This window comes from Orycteropus afer, unplaced genomic scaffold (genome assembly GCF_000298275.1).
Source record: "Orycteropus afer afer isolate SDZICR_OR568_19922 unplaced genomic scaffold, OryAfe1.0 scaffold00423, whole genome shotgun sequence".
Taxonomy (NCBI): Eukaryota; Metazoa; Chordata; class Mammalia; order Tubulidentata; family Orycteropodidae; genus Orycteropus; species Orycteropus afer.
The window spans coordinates 1,009,912-1,028,084 of NW_006922010.1; the positions used below are offsets into that span (position 1 = coordinate 1,009,912).

The following is an 18,173-nucleotide window of genomic DNA, read 5'->3' on the forward strand; positions in this document are numbered from 1 at the left end:
ATTGATACGGTGGCTGCAATGATAGGCTCAAGTATAGCAGGGATTGTGGGGCTGGCGCGGGATCGGGCAGTGTTTCTTTCTGCTGTGCATGGGGTCGCTATGAGTCGGAAATGACTCGACGGCACTTAACAACAACAGCAACATGAGTTCATGATTTGGTTTTGTCATGTAAAATATCATGGACTTTGATTAGGTTTTATTATACAATTCGATAATATATTTCTTTTAAAGAATAAGAGTTTTCTGGTTTGTTTTTAATGAATGGTACTTTGTTTAGTCATTTTTGTTTACAACTGAAACTGTGGGGATTTAAAACTATCATCCTTGCCTGTGACTTTCTTTTACAAGCCAGAAAATTTCAACCTTTTGTTCTACATTGTTCTGTTTTGCTTTGTCCATCCAGTTTCACAGAGATTCTCTTGCCCACATTTACACTTTGGAAGACCAAGTGTTCAAGGACTGCATCATGTACAGCTGTCAGAGTGCAGCTCCTAGTATGCTTTCACTTATTTTTTGTACAGCTTTTTCTAATTAGTTTAGGCAGAATCTCCTCTGAGGAATAATAAGATTCTCCTCTGACAATGTGCCTAAGGCATTTGACTGCTAACCAGAAGGGTGGTAGTTGAAACAGCACCAGCCACTCCTCAGAAGGAAGGTTGGGCAATCTATTTCCGTAGTGATACTGCCTCAGAAACCCAAGGAGGGGTCACTATGAGTTGGGGCCAACTCGATGGCACATAACAACAACAACAACTGACAATGTTTGCATTCCACTGTACTTTTTCTCCAGTTCACTTACTAGCTGGACTTGGATTTTCTGATAAGACTTCAGTTGAAGAATGGGAACAAAAATTGTAATAGCTTTCTGACTACCACCAACTTCAGTTTCCTTGGATGCAGTTATATTCTGATCCCTTAACTGAGCCTTTAGATCCAACTTCATCTCTCACTCAAAAAGAGCATGAAAAATGCCAGACTCAAATTTTTCTGTCTTTTGGCCATTGGGTTTCACAATCTTTGTGTTTGAACTGGACATGGCATTTAACTTGCTGAGCAATGGCCTAGGAAGGGGCCAAAGCACAGAATGAGTTTCTTCCACTTACATTTTTTGTGGTTAATGACTTACTTCTATTTATTTGCCTTATTTTGTGCTTTCTATTCTGTTATATAATCCTCACAACTGGACCAATAAGCAGCATCATGATAAATAAAGAAAAGATTGAGGGTGTCAAATAATTCACGTTGCTTGGTTCTACAATCAACACCAATGGAAGCAGCAGTCAGGACACTAGATGAGGTATAGCACTAGGCAGGTCAGCTGCAAAGGAACTCTCTCAAATGCTGAGGAGCAAGGATGTCTCCTTGAGGACTAAGGTGTGCCTGACACAGGCCATTATATTTCCAATTGCCTCATATGCATGTGAGAGCTGGACAACGATTAAGGAAGACCGAAGGAGAGTTGATGCTTTTGAGTTGTGGTGCTGGTGAAGAATGCTGAAAGTATCATGGACTGCTAAAAGAACTAAGAGATCTGTTCTGGAGGAAGTGCAGCCGAGATGTTCCTTGGAAGTGAGAATGGCCAGACTTCATCTCACCCACTTTAGTCAATGTCAGAGGGGACCATTCCCTAGAGCAGGATGTCATGCTTGGTAAGGTGGAGGGTCAACGAAAGAGGGGAAGTCCTTCGATGAGCTAGATTGACATGGTGGCTGTGACAATGGGCTCAAGTGTAGCAAGGGTCATGGAGCTGGCACGGGATCGAGCGGTGTTTCGTTCTGCTGTGCACGGGGTCGCTATGAGTTGGAAACAACTCGATGGCACCTAACAAAAAACATTCTGTTATTTTATGCCTCTTGTTTCCCTTTATGGGTTCTGTTGTGATAACTGAGTTTCTCTTTGATTTTATTTTCCATCTTTACTGTTGTAGAAGTTTTCTTTATATTTCCATGTCCTTAATGATGAATTTTAATTTTGTTTAATTTTTATGCATGATATAACGAACTCTAAAATTAATTAATATCCTTTTACTCCTCCCAAACAATTCAGAGATCTTAGAATGTTTAACTTTGATTACCCCCATTTCTTCATACATATCATTGTTGTCTGGCATTTAGTTTCACCTTGCTTTAAACCCCATCCCTCAAATTAATCATTATTACAATAGTTTTATGCAATTAATGGCATTAGATTTATCCATAATTTTTATTAATTATTATTTTTCATGCTTTTTTACTAGATTCAGTTTTCCTATTTCCTAAAGTAGTTCTTTTGTAGAATGTTTGTTAGTAGCAAATTAAATGTATCTGAAAATGTCCGTATTTAACTCTCACACGTAAATGATAATATTCTAGATGTAGAATTCTCAACTGGCTGTTATTTTCTCTTATAATTTTGAAGATATTTTTACAATGGTTTTCAAATATTTTTGCTTTGAAGATAATCTGTCTTTTTTCTCTGTTTACATTTTAAATTTGTTCTTTTACAGTTCTACAGTTTTAGTTCATAGGTATCTAGCAGTGAATTTATTTTGTTTTCTTCTTTGAGACTGGTTGTGATTTTTTAATCTGAGGCTTTAGATCTTTTATAAGTTATGAAAAAAATTTAGATGTTATTTCATTAAGTTTCTTCCCTTCCATTTTCTGTACCTTTCTTTCTAAAATGCATGATTAATATAGATTTATAGCTTGATTGACATACAGACATAAATCTTTGCTTTCCATTATCTGTGTCTCTTTCATGTTAACAGTGTGACATCAAGACACAAGTCCTTTGGCTACCAAGCTAAGAAACTCTCTCTCTCGGGAAATCTCTGTTTTGTGGTTGCTGCTCAGGGTTCCATCTGGTGTTCAGTTGCTTTGAGCTCCTGGGAACTTCTCATACTTTCTTGAAAGCTCATTTATGCATTAAAATAATGCACATTTTATTTTATACAAAATTTCCAGGTGTTTTTTAGTGGAAATGTCTTTAGGTTATCTAAAAAAAGAAAAACAAAAAACAACTGTGTTAGGCTGGGTTCTCTAGAGAAGTTTAGGGGGAGAGAGAGAGAGAGTTATCTTAGCAAAATGGCTCACACACTTATAGAAGCTAGGAAGTCCTAAGTTATTGGATCAAACATCAAGCTGGAGGTTTTCCTGACTCATGCAGCTGCAGGGGCTGACGAGCTCAAGGTTGGCAGGCAGTATACTGGTTTTTGACTCCAACGAATGATGAATCCAAGATCTCCGGGCTGAATGGTGCGTTGTTTACCCATGGACAGTTGTGGGCAGCACAACAGGATCCAGATCCACGGAAGAGTGTCTCATTTTCCCAGGATATCCATAAATATATTGGAAGCAGGCCACAACCCTAGAGAAACTCCCTCTCAACTGATTGGCTGCTCAAAACATATACATCTGATCTCATCATGGGAATAACCTACATCACAACTGCTTAAACCACATGGAATTGTGGTCCAGTCAAGTTGACACACAACTACAACTATCACAACATCCTAATTCTGACTCATGGTGACCCCTGTGTTGTAGAATAGAGTTTTTTGGTGCTAATCTTTATCACCAGATTTTTCTTCTGTGGCACCACTGAGTTAAAATTGCCAATCTTTAGGCTACTAGAGTATAAATTAATTGTACCACCTAAGGACTTTTGGGATTATCTGATCTATAATATTTCAAGAATTGAAAGTTCAATGTTCAATCTTCAAAAAGGATTTCATTATATTAATAATTTTGAACCACTTAACACAAGCACAGATTTTGATAATTTTAGGAAATTTCCCTGCTACTAGGATTGAATGAAAATGTGCTATCCAGTTAACTTGTCATTAGAAGAAATACAATTACACAAAACCCCACTGTATAGATCTCATTAATTAATATTTCAATCCCCTTAAAAATTCTGAACTGTTTGAATAGTGTCTTAGTTATCTAGTTCTGCTATACCAGAAATACCCCAATAGGTGACTTCAACAAAATGTTATTTTCTTCAGTTTATTGGGCTTGAAGTCTGAATTCAAGATGCTGGCTCTATGGGAAGACTTTTTGTTTGTCAGCTCTTGGAAAAGTTTGTGTCTCTTCTCAGCTTCTATTTCTCCATCCATTGGTGATCTTTTAGTGTGGTATCTTCCCCCATCTCTTCTTGCCTCCTTGCTCAATCTGCTCTTTTTATATGTCTAAAGAGATTGACATAAGACATACTTTACACTAATACTGCCTCATTAACATAACAAAGAAAACTTATTTTCAATTGAGATTATAACCACAGGCATAAAATTAAAAAACAACAACAACAAAAAAAAAACCTGTTGTCCTCGAGTTGATTCTCACCCTTAATGACCCTGTAGGCAGAGTAGAACTGACCCATAGGGTTTCTAAAGCTGTAATCTTTACAGACACAGACTGCCACATCTTTTTTTCTGCAAAATGCCTGGTGAGTTTGAACCACTGAGCTTTAGGTTAGCAGTAAAGTGCTTAACCACTGCTCCACCAGGGCTCCTTATTGCAAGCATAGCGGTGAGGTTATGCAACCCACATTTTTTAGAGGATACACTTTTGTTCATAAGTAGCAGTTTTAAAGAAATTTTGTTAATTGCTTCCTTTGGTTTGTTTTCATTTTTTTTCCCCCCTGTAAATAGGAACAAAAGGAACTTGTACATCTTAACTAAAATTAAGCAGTTACAGTTAAGGACAGGTGAACTAGCCTTCATTCCTTTTAGATGGGCATTCTAGAAATAAATATTCTTCCATATTAATTTCATCTAATCCTGTTTAGATAGTTTCATAGAGATTATGGTTTTAGTATGACCAGATAGTTTTGAGGCCCAGGCTCAAAATTTATCTACTCCCTCTAAACTTTCTTTTATATACTTACATACTTTGGGATCTTTCTCATGTCAACCCTTGTACAACATTTATAATTATTCCATCAACACTATCCCACATTTCCTTCCTGAAGTCCTAGCATTGTGCCCTCTCAGCAAATATATAAACTCCTCCAAAGCAAGAACAGCACACAAAGGACTCCTCATTGTAGAGTGGGGGAACATGGTCACCAAATGAAAGCAAACAAAGTGAAAGAAAAGACCCACTTACCTGAATAATGGCTTTCTATGAAGTAGGAATTTCACTAATACCAATAAATGATAAGAGACTGGAGTACTGAAGTTTATGCAACTATCCACAAGACTACAATGTTTAATTATTTAATTCCTGTTCATAGGCTGCCTTACTGAAGGAAAGATTAAAGTAGAAAGAAAGCCAAATCCCTATTAATCAGTTACAAAGCAGGAAAGCCAGAGGAAGGAACAGCATTCTGTATTCCTATTGTAAAGTTCCCAAAGAGTCACTTGTCATTCTTCCTTAAGCCTAAAACTCAGACTCCTTAACAGCTATTCATTCAGTCATTTGACAAATGCTTACTGCATACCTATTACATCTGAGGCATTGTTCTAGGCATTGAGTGCATGACAGTAGACAAATAAGACAAAAATCACTGCCCTCGTAGAGCCTGATTTCTAATTATGGGGAAGAGGTAAATAAACTTTTTTTAAAAAAATAAATCAATACATACATAAATAGAATACATAACATGTCAAAAGTGCAATGCAGGAAAATTTAAGCAGAAAAGGGGTCTAAGTAAGTCCCAGATTTGAAAGATTGTCATTTTAAATAAGGTCATTTAAAAAAGCCTAACTGAGAATTTGTGACATTTGTGCAAACAGTGTGCCTGTGAGAGCAAGCCATGAGGTTATCTGGGTGAGAAATATTTCAGCCAGGGAGAACTGAAAATGCAAAATCCTTAGACAAGAAGGAACCTGGCATGTTTAAAGAATAGAAAGAGGCAACTTTGACAAGAGCCAGATGAGCCAGGAGGAGAGTTGTCAGCAATGAGGTTAAAAGAGTTCTGGGAAGGGAGAGCATGAACATCTAGCAGGGTCCTCTAGGCCACTATAAACAATTTAGATTTTTCCCTGAGTGAGATTGGGAGATATTGGATGTAATTCTGAAGCAGGTGTGAGGCAATTTTATTTCAAACAATTCTGTTTTAAAAAGGAGCAGAAAAAGTGGCAAAAGCTGGAGCCAGCTTGAGATTTAGAGGCGATATATATTTTTAAGATGGGAGAAATTACGGTATCTTTGAATATTGATGGGAAAGATCCAGTAGAGAAGGAAAAATAGCTCTTTTATGAAAGAAAGAGGATAATTGCTGCATGGTTACTATGACAAGAAGAAAGGGAAATAGGTCTGGTGTGAAGTGTAGGAACTGGCTTAGATAGAAACATGGACAGTTCCCTCAAGGTGACAGAAAGGAAGGTAGAGTATGAGCACACATGCTGGTGGATTGATGGTTATAGTGGGAATACAGAGGGAATTTTTTGTCTATTAGTTTATTTGCTCTTTGGAATAAGAACCAAGGTCAGCTAAGAGACATAATAAAAAAGAATCATTAGAGTCTGGAGTAGGGGTGAAAATGGGCCACTCGTAGGACTACATGAGGCAGCATATAGTAGTGGAGATGAGCAAGGTTCATATCCTAGCTCTGCCATATACCAACTCTATGATCCTGAGCAAAATTTTTAATTACCTTGAACCTCAGTTTCATCTACTGCAAAATGGGATAATTAATAATAGTGACAATATCTCTGATGATTATCTATGAGAGTGGGAAACAGAATCTTCCAAGGATATAGAGTGTCATTGTCAGATGGTGTAAAGGGTCTAGCTGAGGCTACTAAACATGATTTTAAGACCAGACCACAGTCTTCACCCATGTTGCCTTTGAAGATACAGGTAAAGAGTAGGCAGAGATGTAGATGGAGGATTAAGGAAGCTGAAGGCTTATGTAAGTCAAGAGATTGTCATGATGAGCCATGGAATATAAGTTGTGCAAGGAGAGAAGTGAAAATATTAAGGAGGTGAAAATATGCTGGGGTTGGAAGTCCTGGTGAGACTGATGTAGTTTTGGAGTTGGGTTACCAGATGGAAAGAAAGCAGTGGTTGAATGTATGTAGTATTGGTGAAAATGACATTATGGATGGGAAAGGATTATTGTTGATGACAAAAATGAGGTTATGACTAAGAGAGTGGGTAGTTAATTAGTGGGGAAGACATGATCAATACTCACTGCCATCAAGTCAGATCCAACTCATAATGATCCCTCCTTGGGTTTCCAAGGAAGTATCTCTATGGAAGTAGATTGCCCAGTCTTCCTTCTGAGAAGTGGCTGGTGGGTTTGAACCTCCACCCTTCTGCTTAGCAATCAAATGCCTTAAGCACTATGCCACCAGAGCTCCCAACAGAGAAGAAGAAATCAAGGAGCTGAGAGGCTAGGGTATTTAAGGGACCATCTGTATAGATATTGAAATCACCTAGAATTATAAGAGCTAAAATGTTGATGACAGTAATGGTGGTCCTGGAGCAAAACGTCTCAAGAAATAAGAGGAGTGGCTAGGGACTTGATAGGTAATTGCATCTAGGAATGTTCATATCTGGAGGATTTCAAGAAAAGGACAGGAAGACTAGTTTGGGCGTGGCAATGAGCAATAAGGAAGACACCTCCTCACCTACAGGAAATTGTACAAATGAACTGGAAGATAACACTGCTACCACTTGCCAACTTGATTCTTTACCATCCTTCTAGATCAACTAAAGTTTCTTCTTTAAGACACCTTCTTTTTTCTCCCCAGTCCACCAAAATCCCTCACTTAGGACATAAGGAACTTTATATGGACCACAAGGTCTTTTGACATGTTGGAGAAAACAAAGACTTTGAAAACAAACAGAAATGGATAAAATCCTGTCTGTACCATTTTACTAGGTATCACTTTACAAATGTTTTTGTCTAAGACTCCATTCTCTCCTCAATAAAATATGAGCCACAGTGAAAAAATAATACTAATATGTTAAGTTCCTGGCATAGAGTAGAATCTTAGTGAGTTTTCCATTCCTTATTTCATGCACAAGGCCTCCTTACATGGGGTTACAGGAAGCAACTTAGTGGTAACAAGCAAGGTTTCCTCTCATGCAAAATGGAAACAATAACAGTGTCAGCATCACTGCTGTGTGAGGAGGATGAAAAGAGTTAATGTAAAAGCAATTACAACCGTTACTACTACAGCAAGCACTTAGTATCTGTTGGCTGTTAACTTATATTATACATAGACACTCAGTTACTTATCAAGGAATGGATACAGTGTGATATTTTATGTCTACTCTCTTTTTAGGAGGTTTGTCCTCACCAAGCTTCGCATCATCCCAAAAGGAGCATTTTCAGGATTTGGGGACCTGGAAAAAATGTATGTACCTGCCAGTGCTGTGTCAATGCCTCCACTTGTCCCTGGACAACAATCTCAGATCACATCTAGTATGATGGTTTATGCTTAAAAGTCAGGCAGACATCCAGCAAACTCTTTGCCCCTCCTCTCATTTTATTTCTTCACCAAAGTTTTTAAACAGTAAGAAATCTTCCAGAGTGTGGCCCTTAGAATGAGAAAAAGATCAATACAAGCAATCTTCACTTTTGCATAAGGGTTTGCTGGCAAAGTATCTGTGAGTGGAATTTTTTATAAACCAAAACCCATTTTCTCTACTAATATCCAATTATTTTTCAGTGATGATTTCTACCATTTCTGATTAATTTTTAATTGACAGCAGCATTTAACATTTGTGCTTTAGAGACTCTGTAGTTCTCATTCCCAAACATGCTGACAAGTTGTAATTGATATGTAAACATTTTAAAATATTATGAAAATTTTCAGGACTGAGGAAGGTTTCACTTGAAAAGGGAAAACTTCCTTGTTAATGGGAATATTCCATTCTTACTGGGCTAGTTAAGTATGGGAATTTCCCCAAATAGAGTTTAATCAAAGTAGGGTACAGTGGCAAAAAATAAACTCTCCAACATCTAAAGAAATCCTACCATACCTGTCTCTGCCCTCTAGGCTTTTCACTCCTGGAGGTGTGTTCTTTACTACAGGGTCATAGCCAGGAATCAGGACTTAAATGTCTTTAAGCACAGTATGGAATGTGTTGTTAGATGCCTTCAAGTCGGTACTGACTCATAGTGACTTTACGCACAGCAAAACAAGCACTGCCTGGTCCTATACCATCCTCACAATTTTTGCTGTGTTCGAGCTTATTGTTGTAGCTACTGTGTCAATCCATTTCTTTGAGGGTTTTTCTCTTTTCAAGCAACCCTCTATTTTACCAAGCATGATGACATTCTCCAGGGACTGATCTCTCCTGATAAATGTCCAAAGTAGAGGAGATGGAGTTTCTCCGTACTCTCTTCTAAGGAGCACTATGGCTCCACTTCTTCTGACAGTCTATTGTATATTCAACATTCTTCACCAACAGCATAAGTCAAAGGCAAAGGCATTAATTTTTCTTCAGTCTTCCTTATACATTGTCCAGCTTTTGCATGTATATGAGGCTATTGAAAAGATCATAAGACCATGGCTTTATCAGGCACATCTTAATCCTCAAAGAGATTTTGTTTTCTTTGAAACACTTTAAAGAGATCTTTTATAGTAGACTCATCTAATACAATATGTCATTTGATTACTTGACTGGTACTTCCATGGGTGTTGATTGTGGATCCAAGTAAAATGAAATCCTGGACAATTTCTGTTTATCATGATGTTTACTTATTTGTCCATGTGTGAAGATTTTTATGTTTATGTTGAGGTGTAATCCATAATGAAGGCTACAATCTTTGATCTTCACCAGGAAATGCTTCAAGGCCTCTTCGCTTTCAACAACCAAAGTTGTGTCATTTGAATGTACCATTGCATATGGTTGTTAATAACTCTTCCTCCAATCCTCACATCAGGTTCATCTTCATATAGTCCAGGTTCACAGTTTATTTGCTTAGCATACTGATTGCATAAGTATGGTTGAAGAAGACAACCCTGACACACATCTTTCCTTCTTTTAAGATATTCAATATTCCCTTGTTCTGTTCAAATGATTGCCTCTTGATCTATATACAAGTTTCACATGAGCAAAATTAAGTGTTCTGGAATTCCCATTCTTCCCAATGGTGTCCATAATTTGTTATGATCTACACATTTGAATGCCTTTGCCATAGTCAATAATAAACAGGTAAACATCTTTCTGGTTTTCAGACAAGGTCCATCTGACATCAACAATGATATTCTTCATTCCACATCTTCTTGTGAACTCATCTGAATTTTTGTCAGCTCCCTGTTAATGTACTGCAAACATCACTTTTACATTATCTTCAGCAAAATTTTAATTGCATGTGATATTCATGATATTGTTTGATAATTTATTCATTCTATTGAATCACTTTTCTTTGGAATTGGCAAAAAAAAAAAAAAAAAAAAAATGGATATCTTACAATTAAGTGACCAGATAGCTGATTCCAAATTTCTTGGTGTCGACAAGTAAGTGTTTCAAGCATTACATCTGTGTGTTGAAACACCTCAGTGGGTATTCCATCAATTGCTGGAGACTTTTTTTTTTTGCTAATGTCTTCAGTGTGGCTTAGATTTCTTCCTTCAGTACCATTCTTTACTGATCATATGCTGCTTCTTGATATGGTTGATGTTCTCCAATTCTTTTTGGTACAGTGACTCCGTGTATTCCTTCCATTCCCCTTCCCCTTTTTTTTTAAGATGCTTTTTTTTTTCGTTGTGATTTGGGTGAAAGTTTACAGAGCAAATTCACTTTCCACAGAGAAGCTCACATACACTTTGTCTCATGACATTGACTGAAATTTCCCACAATGCAACAGCTCCCCTCCCACTTTTTCCCCATGGTTATCTCTTCTCTGTGCCCTTTCCTTGCATGTACTCCTGCCCCCTGAACTCTCTCCCTGTGCATGCACAGCCCTTCTATTCTCTTATGATTGTTCTCTCCAAGGATTCTATCTACCAAATGTAAATGTTCACCTCATATGACTGTCTTTTGCTTGGCTGCAAGCCATGGGAGTGCATTCAATTCCAGACCTGAAGGGCAGCTAGAGGCCATAGTCTCAGTGGTTCCATCAGGCTCTATCAGACCAGCAAATATGGTCCTTTTTTTATTAATGATTTTGAGTTTTGTTCCACATTGTTCTCCAACTCTATCAAGGATCTTCTACATACATCCCTCTCTGAGTGGTGGACAGTGGTAGCTGGGCACCATCTAGTTCTTCTGGTCTCATAGTTGTATAGGCTGAGGACTGCATGGTGTACCAGTTGCTTGGACTAATTGTTTCCATGCATCTCTGATTTTTTTCATTCTTCTTTGCTCTGGATGAGGAGAGATCCATCATTGCATCTAGATGGCCATTTGCAACCTTTTAAGATCCTAGTAACTACTTGCCAAAGTAGGATGTGGAACAATGTTTAGGGTAGTATGTCATGTCAATGGAGCTTGATGTCCCATGCAAATATGGTGCCAAGTGCACAGGTCCAACTACATGCTCCCTCTGGGTAGCTGTCTGTAGCCAAGAAATGACTACAATCTTGTCCCTTGTCAGCTTTTCTACATACCTAGGAATTCTTACAGAAGATAAAAATACACATGTAGAAACATTGTCTGCCCACCTTATATATGGTCGTAGGCCCAATCTCCCCTGCATAGATGTACACAATAGTTCAACCTGTCCACCCATCTATCCATCCAGATGTCAATGCTTGCCTTCACTAACAATCCATTACTGTATGTGCAAAAGGATTCATCTTTGTTGTCTGTACCTCCCATGGGCCTCTCTATGTCTTCTTCTTCCTCAATGACACTGTGTTGATTATTCACATTTGGTACATTGTTCTTCTCTTCACCCAAATCAATACTTGTCTCTGCCTATTTAACAGTGTTCCCTCCCCTCCCCTCCCACCTCTTGTAACCAAAAGAGAAAATTTCTTTCTATATATAACCTTTCCTTGACTTTTTACAATAACAGATTAATAAAATATCTGTCCTTCTGTGATTGTCTTATTTCACTTTGCATAATGTCCTCCAAGTTCATCCATGTTATTCAGTGTTTTGCAGATTCTATGTTATTCTTTAAGGTTGCATAGTATTCCTTTATGTATATAGACAATAATTTGGTTTTCTGTTCTTCTGTTGATGGGCATCTAGGTTGTTTCCATATTTTGGCAATTGTAAATAGTGCTGTGATGAACATAGGTGTGCATATATCTCTTCTTGTTCTGGTTCTCACTTCTTTAGGATATATACCTAGTGTGGAATACCTGGGTCAAATGGTATTTCTAATTACAACTTTTTAAGGAATTGCCATACTGCTTTCCACAGTGGTTGAATCATTTGACAGTCCCACTAGCAGTGTATGAGAGTCCCAATCTCTCCACATCCTCACCAGCATTTGTAATTTTCTGTCATTTTGAACTTTAATACTAGTGCTGGAGCAAGATGGTATCTCATTTTTGTTTTGATTTTCATCTCTCTGATGGCTAGTGATTGAGAACATTTCTTCATGTGTATGTTGGCCACCTGAATATCCTTTTCGAGAAATATCTATTTATGTCTTCTACCCATCTTTTTAATTGGATTGTTTGTCTTTTTGTTGTTGACATATTGGAGTTTTCCATAAATTCTAGAGGTTAGTCCCTTGTCAGATATGTCATTGTCAAATATTTTTTCCCAATCTGTGGTTCTCTTTTGACTCTTTTGGAGAAGTCTTTGGAAGAACATAAAAATTTAATTTTTAGAAGGTCCCATTCATCTAGTTTATCTTCTGCTGTTTTTGCATTTTGGGTTATTCTTGATAATCTGTTTATACCATATATTAGCACCCCTAAATTTGCTGCAAGTTTTTTCTTGAGGAACTTTATAGTTTTAGGTTTCACATTTAAGTCTTTGATTTATCTGGGGGTAGTTTTTGTATATGGTGTGAGGCACAGATCTTGTTTCATTTTTCTGCAAATGGAAATCTAGTTTTGCCAGCACCATTTATCAAACAGACATTCTCTTACCCATTTAATGAATTTCAGCCCTTTGTCAAAGATCAGCTAACCATAGGTCATTGGATCTATTTCTGGGTTCTTGATTTTATTCCATTGGTCTATGTGTCTGTCCTTGTACCGATACCAGGCAGTTTTGAATACTGTGGCTGTATAGTATGTTTTGAAATCTGGTAGTGTGAGACCTCCTACTTTCTTCTTCTTCAATAGTGCTTTGCTTATCCAAGGTCTCTTTCCTTTCCATATAAAGTTAGTGATTGGTTTTTCCATATCCTTAAAGAATCTTGATGGGATCTGGATTGGGATTGCATTGAATGTATAGATTGCTTTCGGTAAAATTGACATTTTCACAATGTTTATTCTCCCAATCCACAAGCATGGTATGTTCTTCTATTTATGTAGATCTCTTATTTTTCTTGAAGTAGTTTTTTATAGTTTTCTTTATACAGGTCTTTTGTGTCCCTAGTAAGATATATTCCCAAGACTTTTATTTTTTGGTAGCTATTGTAAATAGTATTTATTTCTTTTTCAGCAATCTCTTTGCTACTTTGGAAGGATGTAACTGAGTTTTGATGTTGATCTTGTATCCTGCCACAATGCTAAATCTCTCAATTAGTTCCAATAGATTTTTGACTGAGTCTCTTGGATTTTCTAGGTATAGGATCATCTCATCAGCAAATAGGGATAGTTTGACTTCCTTACCAATTTGGATGCCTTTGATTTCCCTTTCATGCCTTATTGCCTCAGCTACTGCTTCCAATACAGTGCTGAATAGAAGTGGTGATAGAGGGTATCCTTGTTTGGTTCCTGTTGGCAAGGGGAATGGTTTCAGTCTCTCTCCATTGATAAACATATTGGCTGTTGGTTTTGCATATATACCATTTTTTATGTTGAGAAATGTCCCTTCTATTCCTATTTTGCTGAGAATTTTGATCAGGAATAAGTGTTGGATTTTATTCAATGCCTTTTCTGCATCCATTGATATGATCATGTGGTTCTTTTCCTTTGTTTCATTTATGTGGTGGATGACGTTGATTGTTGTAATGTTGAACCATCATTGCATACCTCATATGAACCCCACTTGATTAATGAATTGTTTTCTTATATGTTGTTGGAGTCTATTGGCTGGGATTTTGAAGAGCTTTGCATCTATATTCATGAGGGATATTGGTCTGTAGTTTTCATTTTGAGTGATGTCTTTGCCTGATTTTGGTATCAAGGTTATGCTTGCTTCATAAAATGAATTAGGGAAGATTTCATCCTGCTCTATGTTTTAGAATAGTTTGAGTAGGATCGTTGTCAGTTCTTCTCTGAATGTTTGGTAGAATTCTCCAGAGAAAGCACTTGCGCCAAGGAGTTTCTTTTGTTGTTATTATTATTTTTTTTTAATGACCTGTTCAATTTCTTCTTTTGATATAGGTCTGTTTATCTTTTCCACCTCAGTTTGTGTTAATTTAGGTAAGTAGTGTGTTTCTAGAAATCTGTCAATTTCTTCCAGATTTTCAAATTTGTTGGAGTCCAGATATTATCATTTTTATTTCAGTTGGTTCTGTTGTGATGTCACCCATTTCATTCTTATTTGTGTTATTTGTATTCTCTTCCTCTTTTACTGTTAAACTTGAATGTGGTTTGCCAATTTTATTCATCTTTAAAAAAAAAAAAACAACTGCTAGTCTTGTTTATTTTTTCTATTGTCTTTCTATTTTCTATTTTATTGATTTCTGCTCAAATCTTTATTTTTTTCCTTTTTTTCTGGTGACTGTAGGCTATTTTTTTTTTTTTTCCTGCTCTTTTCCTAATTGTTGGAGATGTTGGGTTAAGGTGTTGATATTGGCTCTTTCTTCTTTTTTGATATGTGCATTTATTGCCATAAATTGGCTTCTGATCACTGCTTTTGCTGTGTCTCAAATATTTTGGTATGTTGTATTTTCACTCTCATTTGATTCAAGTAATTTTTGAATTTCATTTTTTATTTCTTCTCTTACTCAGTCTTCCTTAAGGTGAGTATTGTTCAGTTTCCATGTATTTGCTCTTTTTCTATTGATCTTCCTAATGTTGATTTCTAAGTTAATAGCCTCTGGGGTGAGTCCTGTCTGCCACCCCTTACCTGGATCCTGCTGCTTTCAGGTAAGGCATGGCAGACAGGAAACTACCACACCCAGAGGCAGGAAAAGGAGGGAATGCCACAGATGACAAAAGCGGCAGGTTGTAGGTAAGGTGTGGCAGACAGGACTCACCCCCAGAGCCTGAAAATTCAGGGAACACTGGGAATGAGAAAAGCAGCAGAATCCAGGTAAGGGGTGGCAGACAGGACCCACCAGCAGAGGCCAGAAAAGTAGAGAACATTGAGGATGACAAAAGCAACATGATCCAAGTAAGTGGCAGCAGACAGGACCTACCCACAGAGGCAAGAAAAGGAGGGAATTCTGGGCACAACAAAGCAGCAGGATCCAAGTAGAAATCAGGTAAAAGGAGGGCAGAGAGATTTCCAATAGCTAAGGGAGACAAACTTGTCTGTAAGCTTGTCATACTGTGGTGGCTTGCATGTTGCTGTGAGGCTTGAGACTCTGCCACCAGTGCTTCAAAAGCCAGCAGGGTTGCTCATGGTACACAGGTTTCAATGCAACTTACAGACTGAGACAGACTAGGAAGAAGAAAGAAGCCATCCACTTTTCAAAAATTGGCCAGGGAAAACCTTATAAATAGCAGAGAAACAATGTTTGACACATTACTGGGCAACTTTATGAATAGCCTGGAAATGCTGTAAACTACAGTGCAGAAAGATAAGCCCTTTAGGTCAGAAGGCACTCAAAATACAAGTGGGAAAGAGCTGCCTCATCAGAGTACAACCAACCTTAATATACGGATAAAATAAAGCTTCTGGGACCTCCATTTGCTGATGTGGCACAACTCAAACTGAGGAGAAACAGCTGCAAACATCCACTAATAATCAGAACATGGAATGTACAAAATATGAATCTAGAAAAATTGGAAATTGTCAAAAATGAAATAAAATGCATAAAGATTGATATCTTAGGCATTAGTGAGCTGAAATGGACTGAAATGAAAATGATTTTGGCCATTTTGAATCAGACAACCATATGATCTACTATGCCAGGAATGATAATTTGAAGAGGATTGCAGTGGCATTCATCATCACAAAGGATGTTTCAAGATCTTTCCTGAAGTACAATGCTGTCAATGATAAGATAATATCCATATGCCTACAAGGAAGACCTGTTAATACTACTATTGTTCAAATTTACACACCAACCACCAAAGCCAAAGATGAGGAAATTGAAGATTTTTATCAACTCCTGCAGTCTGAAATTGACCAAACATGCAATCAAGATGTGTTAATTATCATTGGTGACTGGAATGCAAAAGTTGGAAACAAAGAAGAATCAGCAGTAGTTGGAAAATTTGGCCTTCATGATAGAAATAATGCTGGAGATCACATGATAGAATTTTGCAAGACCAAAAATTTATTCATCGAAAATACCTTTTTTCAACAACACAAACAGTGGCTATACACATGGACTTAACCAGAGGGAATCAAGTAGACTATTCTGTGGCAAGAGGTGATGGAAAAGCTCAATATCTTCAGCCAAAACCAGGCCAGGACATGATTGTGGAACAGATCATCACCTGCTAATATGCAAGTTCAACTTCAAGTTGAAGACAATTTTAAAAAGTCCACAAAAGCCAAAATGTGACCTTGAATATATCTCTCCTGGATTTAGAGCCCATCTAAAGAATAGGTTTGATGCATTGAACACCAATGAGCAAAATCCAGAATTGGATGACATCAAGAACCTCATCCATGAAGAAAACAAGAGGTCATTAAAAATATGAGAAAGAAAGAAAAGACCAAAATGAATGTCAGAAGAGACTCTGAAACTTGACATTGAGTAAAGAGTAGCTAAAGCAAATGGAAGAAATGACAAGATAAGAGACATGAACAGATTTCAAAGAGCAGCTAGAGCAGACAAAGCCAATTACATATGAAATTACAATGAAATGTGCAAGGATCTGGAGTTAGAAAACAAAAAGAAAAGAACATGCTCAGCCTTTCTCAAGCTGAAAGAACTGAGGAAAAAATTTAAGCCTCGAGTTGCAATCTTGAAAGATTCTATGGGAAAAATATTGAATGATGCAGGAAGAATCAAAAGAAGATGGAAGGAATACACAGAGTCACTCTACCAAAAAGAAATGGCCAATGTTCTTCCATTTCTAGAGGTGATATACATTCAAGAACCAATGGTATTGAAGGAAGAAGTCAAAGGGATGTTTCAACAAATGGATGCCCCACTTGAGGCACTCACTCAGCTATGCCAAGAGCTTTGGAAGAAAATTACCTGGCCAAATGACAGAAGAGATCCATATTTGTACCCATTCCAAAGAAAGGTGATCCCACAAAATGTGGAAATGATTGAACAATATCATTAATACTGCATTCAAGTAAAATCTTACTGAAGGTAATTCAAAAATGGTTACAGTAGTATATTAACAAAGAACTTCCAGAAATGCAAGCTGGATTCAGAAGAGGATGTCAGATGAATCTTAGCTCAAAGCAAAGAATACCAGAAAAATGTTTACTAATATTTTACTGACTGTTGTTATTGTTGTTATGTGCCATCAAGTCAGACCTGACTCATAGTGACTCCTCCTTGGTTTTCCAAGGCAGTATCACTACAGAAGTAGATTGCCCAAACTATTCTCTGAGGAGAGCTGTTTTATTGACTATTCCATAGCATTTGATTGTGTGGATCATAACAAATTGTGGATAAACTGAGAAGAATAGAAAGTCCAGAACACTTAATTGTACTCATGAGGAACCTTTACATAGACCAGGAGTCTGTCATTAGAACAGAACAAGGGGACACTGCAGGGTTTAAAATCAAGAAGGGAGCATGTCATGGTTTTATCCTTTCACTATACTTATTCAATATATATGGTGACCAAATAATCCAAGAAGCTGGACTATATGAAGAAGAATGTGACATCAGGATTGGAGGAAGAATTATTAACAACCTGTGATAGACTGATGACACAACTTTGCTTGCTGAAAGTGAGGATGATTTGAAGCACTTACTGATGAAGATTGAAGAATTCAGTCTACAGTATGGATTACATCTCAATATAAAAAAAACAAAAATTCTCACAACTGGACCTATAAGCAGTGTCACGATATATGGAGAAAAGAATGACATTGTCAGACTTCACATTGCTTGGTTCTACAATCAAC

General features: G+C 37.3%; 1 protein-coding gene and 1 pseudogene across 1 annotated transcript in view; one reads left to right on the forward strand and one right to left on the reverse strand.

Moving 5' to 3' along the window:
• FSHR (follicle stimulating hormone receptor) overlaps window positions 1-18,173 on the forward strand; it is a 385,534-nt gene that overhangs the window by 184,114 nt on the left and 183,247 nt on the right. Inside the window, exon 2 of the mRNA XM_007953991.2 lies at window positions 8,219-8,290. Coding sequence (XP_007952182.1) covers window positions 8,219-8,290 — 72 coding nt within the window. The remainder of the gene's footprint in view (window positions 1-8,218; window positions 8,291-18,173) is intronic.
• Window positions 288-1,036, reverse strand: LOC103208305 (annotated as a pseudogene).